The sequence below is a fragment of the Chlorella variabilis genome, assembly GCF_000147415.1.
Source record: "Chlorella variabilis unplaced genomic scaffold CHLNCscaffold_5, whole genome shotgun sequence".
Taxonomy (NCBI): Eukaryota; Viridiplantae; Chlorophyta; class Trebouxiophyceae; order Chlorellales; family Chlorellaceae; genus Chlorella; species Chlorella variabilis.
Genome location: NW_005435083.1, coordinates 858326 through 863777, shown reverse-complemented (window position 1 = coordinate 863777; position 5452 = coordinate 858326). Strand labels below are relative to the sequence as shown.

The 5452-nt window shown below is 56.5% G+C and overlaps 3 protein-coding genes across 3 annotated transcripts in view; all 3 read left to right on the top strand.

Moving 5' to 3' along the window:
* CHLNCDRAFT_142937 (expressed protein) overlaps positions 1–354 on the top strand; it is a gene marked incomplete at both ends in the record, with an annotated part of 960 nt that extends 606 nt beyond the window's left edge. Inside the window, 2 exons of the mRNA XM_005849754.1 lie at positions 89–196; positions 316–354. Coding sequence (XP_005849816.1) covers positions 89–196; positions 316–354 — 147 coding nt within the window. The remainder of the gene's footprint in view (positions 1–88; positions 197–315) is intronic.
* Positions 355–507: 153 nt separating this feature from the next.
* Positions 508–2357, top strand: CHLNCDRAFT_142936 (hypothetical protein; the record flags this gene model as incomplete). Its single annotated transcript, XM_005849753.1, has 8 exons — positions 508–570; positions 708–891; positions 1000–1176; positions 1263–1342; positions 1476–1595; positions 1701–1875; positions 1972–2108; positions 2208–2357. The coding sequence occupies 8 exons, from the start codon at positions 508–510 to the stop codon at positions 2355–2357; spliced, it is 1086 nt and encodes a 361-aa protein (XP_005849815.1).
* Positions 2358–3581: 1224 nt separating this feature from the next.
* CHLNCDRAFT_142935 (hypothetical protein) overlaps positions 3582–5452 on the top strand; it is a gene marked incomplete at both ends in the record, with an annotated part of 3620 nt that continues 1749 nt past the window's right edge. Inside the window, 3 exons of the mRNA XM_005849752.1 lie at positions 3582–3614; positions 3751–3819; positions 3899–4036. Coding sequence (XP_005849814.1) covers positions 3582–3614; positions 3751–3819; positions 3899–4036 — 240 coding nt within the window. The remainder of the gene's footprint in view (positions 3615–3750; positions 3820–3898; positions 4037–5452) is intronic.

Below are 5452 nucleotides of genomic sequence, written 5' to 3'. Positions count from 1 at the left end.
CCCGCCCCTTTTTTTTTTTTGTTCCCCCCCCCCCCCCCCCCCCCCCCCCCCTCCTTCATGCCTTTGTGTACCACTTGCTTGCCTGCAGGTGTTTGTTGCCACCGGTGACATTGCGTCCATGTGGATCCGGGATTCCGCAGTGCAGCTGGGCACGATAGTACCCCGCATGACGCACCAGCCTGCGCTTCGGCTGCTGGTAGAGGGTGCCGTGCGCACACAGGCGAGTGGGTGGTGCCGCCTTTATGTCAGCGCCTTGTCTGCCCTGCCACCGAGCTCTCTGGGTGCCTGAGGCTGTGTGCCTCTGCATCGATGCAGGCCACAATGATTGTTATTGACCCATATGCCAATTCGTAAGTGATGTTTTCGTAGTAGAATAGTCAAACAAGCTTTGGCCATATTTCCTGAAAGCTGAATTAGTTTTGGAGTTGCGCTCTAACACATACCTTCTTTTTGGGTGGGCATTCCATTAAATGCAGGTATTATTTCAAATGGCAGAAGGCCTCGCGTATGAACAAGGAGGATCGCTTGCTGGGGCGCGGCGGCTGGGTTTCCACCCGAAACTATGAGCTGGTCAGTGGAACCAGGGGTGCGGGGCCAGGTGTGCATTGAGCTTGCCCAAGTAATGGGGTATTTGATCCAGCACTTGAACCTAATCAGCAATCACCCCACCTCCCTGTGTGGGCACACCCTCATCCTCTCTTCCCCAGGACTCTGGCGCCTACTTCCTGCACCTCTTATGGGACCTTCACTCATTGCCTGGCTATGGTCGTCATGCGCTGCTGACAGAGCCAGTGGTGTATGAGGCTGCCTCCCTGTTGGTGGACATCTGGACGATAGAGCAGCGGCATGAGGAGCAGTCACAGTACCGCTACTCAAAGCTGCCACGGGAGGGTCGGGGCACTCTCAGCAATTTCACAGGTGGAATACGTTGGATCCTGAGAACATGTTGTTCTTGATAAAGCAGCCCTCGTGCGCAACTGCATATTGCTCCCTATGCAGGCATGAGCTGGAGCGGCTTCCGCCCCAGCGATGACACGCAGCAGTACGGCTACAACGTGCCCGTCAACATGTATGCCCAGGCGGCACTGGAGCGGGCGCTGGAGCTGAACGCTGCGCTGTGGCGCCGCAAGGATTTTGAGGAGCGAGCAAGCATGCTGGCACAGGGCATGAGGGAGGGTGGGTGGACTGCCTCCTGCAGCCAGCCTGCTGCAAACGAGCTTCTCTGCAGTGATACTCAGGCAAGGCTGCATCCTGTATTGCAGGCATTGAGCAGTGGGGCATTGTCGAGGTGGATGGCGAGAGGGTGTATGCCTATGAAGTGGATGGCCTGGGCGGCAAACTGGTGCGACTCCTGGGACCATCGCTCTTGCTGCGGCGACAATTGCTGTGCAGATGCTCCACCTGTTGTGCCGTGTTTGACTATCACCTGTTGACTATCACCTTTGCTCCTGGTCCTCCGCTGATGGTGGGTGCAGGTTGATTTTGACGACGCCAATGTGCCAAGCCTGCTGTCCATCCCGCTGCTGGGCTTCCGCTATGACCCCAGCATCTACCGCAACACAAGGGCTAGAATACTCAGCAGCAAGAATCCGCATGTACGTGTGCAAGGGATCCCTTCTGCCCTTTTCCTGCTTCAGGGCAGCTCCGATTGTGTGGTACACCTCGACCCAGCCTGCGAGCTGCCCAACCCCTTGCTGCAGTTTTACAGCGGTCAGCACTTGAAAGGCATTGGGTCGCCACACACGCCGCCAAACCACGTGTGGCCGTTGGCCATCGCAGTGCAAGGCCTCACTGCCAGGAGCACGGAAGAGCGAGCAGAGATGCTTCGCACGCTGCTGAAAATGCAGTGTGGCAACGGGCTCATGCACGAGTCGGGTGGGTGGGTGGCGGGATGGTCCAGCCGGCAATGAGGAGGGACCTCGCCAATGGGATTGCAAACACCTTCGTGCAAGCGCCCTCCCCTGCCTGCAGTCAATGTGGACAACCTTCAGTCCTGCACTCGCACCTGGTTTGGGTGGGCCAACGCCATGCTGGTGGCTCTGGTCGAGGCGGGCGCGGGCATGGACTGCACTGCAGCTGCGGAGCGGCAGCGGCTGGCCAGGATCAAGGTGATGGGAAGGGCGAATCAGCAAGTTCCGGGTTGCGGCATTGTCTGGAATGCGTGTGCCAACATCGACGCCCAAAGCCACTCGTGTGCGGAACTGCAGGACCGGGAGGCAAAGGACAAGTCATCCAGGCCCGACAATGGCGGCGCAGACGATCCATTGTACTACGAGGCATTGACGGCCAACATTGGATTCGACCTGGATGCAGTCGAGATGCCAAGCTATCTGGGAGGAGCTGTGCTGCCTGTGTGACTCGCCCTCGCGGCGCCAGCTGTCAGCAGTACGCCGCCGCTGAAGTGCAGCTCAGACGCTCTCTTCGCAGATTTCAACATCCTGGCTTCCTCCATGTTACTCGATTTAACCTTTACAGAGTCAGCCGCACGTGGCAGCGTAAGCAAAGATCTGAGAGCTTAGCAAGTTGTGCTCAAAATGGCCAGCATCGGGCTTCGCACTGCTGTTGCCAAGAACCACGGGTGGCTGCGGATGGGCCTGTTGCTTCTCGTTGCACTGGCGGTGTTTATCTCGGGGCCGCGCGGACACGTGAGGGGCTTCGTGACTAGTGTGCATGCATTACTTGCGGCATTCGATCAGGGATGATCCCCCCGCGCCTGGCGGCGCCAGTGGGGACCATACCCGCGGTACCATGCTTGCAGAAAACTTTTCTCCTCCCACCAAATCCATACTGGTGCTTGCAGGATTGTCCGCCCGGCCAGCCTGCAATTAAGGAAGGAAAGCAGCCAGTAAAGCAGCTGCAGCCACTTCAGGAGGGATCGCCGTGCATCCCAGGGAGAAAAGATTGGCTGGATCATATCGATGATAAGAACGTGAAGGTATACTCGCAAAACGGGGAAGATGGGATCTTGTTATTTATATTTGCTAATGTGGGTGTTACCTCAAGGTACTTCGTTGAATTCGGCACGCAATCATGTCAGGTAAGAAAAGTGTTGTGGGGGTTTAAAGAAGGGGTGTATTTTGGGTGGGAGTGGGCTGCTGATTCGAATGGAATGGGCTGCTGATCCCAATCCTGCCAGGAATGTAATACGAGGGTGCTCCGAGAGTTATTTGGGTGGAGTGGGTTATTGATGGATGGCACCTTCAAGAATCCTGAGATCAACTTGACTACCGAATTTATCACCCCGGTGCGGAGCATGCTGCAATGTATATCACAGGAAGATATACATCAACAAAAGCAATTAATTTGTTTTCTCCCGCAGGGTAACATCAATGACCTGTTTGCAAAACACCAGGTGCCCGAGGAGTTTGATTTGCTGTCCATAGGTAAACTGCAGTGAACCTGACATCCTCCTCTGTTCTTGCACCTGATAAGGGCCATCTCATTCTGCCGCAGATGTGGATTTCGACGACTACTGGGCAAGTAGTGGATCAGCTTGCATCTTTGAATCAGCAGGCAGCTAGCCTATCATCACAGCATGCACTGCTCCCATAGTGTGGGCGCAGGTCTGGAAGGCTGTGGATATGAAGTACCGGCCCCGCGTCGTGACGATTGAGGTGAGGTGTGCTTTGCGGCATGTGATCCTTGCAACATCGCGGTTATGTAACCAATGCATCGCACCAGAGGCCTTGAGCTCTCACCGGGCTTCCATGTCGCATGACTCGCAAACATGTTTGTTCACTCCTGCCACAGTACAACTCTGCAATTCCCGCCAACCAGCGCCGCGTCATCGATCCTGCCGACAAGCAGCACTGGACAGGGGTGCGCCATCATGCTACGAGGCCCAGACACATCGTGATCATGCCAGCAGTCACATCTGCCTCCTTTGGCTCAACTGCAGACAACCTATTGCAGCGCATCGCTCCTGGCGCTGCATGATCTGGGGAGGCTCAAGGGCTACACTCTGGTCGCGACCGATAAGCACGGCATCAATGCCTTTTTCGTGCGGACGGACATCCTCGAGTGCCAGAAAGTGCAGGTGAGTGTCGGTATGGCGAGTGCAGCGCGACCGCAGCACACACAGGCACCCGACCCCCTCCACCACGATGGTTGCAGCCCCTTCCTTATGAGAAATTGTACCACGCGAACTTCACTTTACTTTATTCCACTTTGGAGACTAATGAGAACCGCAAGTGGCTCTGGCTTGATGAAAAAGGAAATGTGATGAAGAGGGAGTTCCTGCCTGCCTAATTGGGTCCCTAAAATTGGGGCCCAACATGGCAGGGGGGCGTTCGAATATGAAAACGAAGGGGGCAGGTGGCTGCTGCTCCCTGTCGACGGGCTTTGGATTTGAACACACATCTGCAATGCAAACAAACAAACAACGAAAAAAACACGGCCTTCCTTGAGCGGTGGCCAGAGGAGCGCGCTGCGCAGTCGCTGCGCCACTCATGGGCCGCGACACAATCGGCAAGATGTGTCATCCCTCGTCTTCTTCTCTTCCCAAATTGAAACGCACTGATAACGTCCCGGCAGCTGCTATATGTTTGACAAAGGTTTCGTGCCTACTTCGCGTGTCGCAGCGGTCGAAGCGTCGAATTTCCGGTGATACCGATCAAGCAGACCCGCCCAAAGGTCTTTGAGGCCTTCGGGCCCTAACCGAGCGGGGTTCGCGGGGTTTGTGGCGCAGTAAACACAACTCTACCTAAAGGACCGCTCCTGGACCAGCGTGTTTGAGTGTTGACGCATCACTCAACCCTGCCGAGCGCACAGTAAGTTTGTGCCTGGCGGGCGGAGGTACTACCGTAGGCGGTCGGGATTGTGCACCTGTACAGGTTTCTTGCGCAATCAAATGTATGCAAGATAGGGACTCTGCTGATAACCCACCCACCTGCCCCCCTGTAGCCTGTCTGGTTAATGTTTCCTGGCACATGGCACGCACAGATATTGTGGTTTCTAATTTTAACAGTGGCAAGCCGACACTGTGGCAAGGTCTTGTCCTTTCCCTGTTGGTTGTGATCATTCTCCTTCTACTGCCAGACGCCCGTTGGTGAGCATGTTGGAAGTCATGGCAGGTCTCCTGGCGGTGCCTTCTTTTTCATGCAGACCGTGCGTGCCCTGCCTGGTGTTGGAACGTGCGCAGGAAGAAGGCAGAGCACCTCGTGGTGACTGCTGCCCACCCGAGAGTGCCTTCTGCGCCAGATGAGGAGGCCCTCCACCACCACGTGGGAGGAGCAGCAGTACCAGCAGGCAGCCCCTCAGCAACACACAGTGGCAGCAGCGGAGCTGTGCCAGCAACGGGCGGTCCCCAATTGGGTGCTGCTGCTGCTGCTGCTGTGACGGCGATTCATCGCAAAGACCCGCCGTTGGGACCGCACTCCCAACGCTGGGCGCCGCTTGTGCTGTCCCGCTGCACCCCCGACATGCCGGCACACTGGGCCCCGTGCCTGGTGGG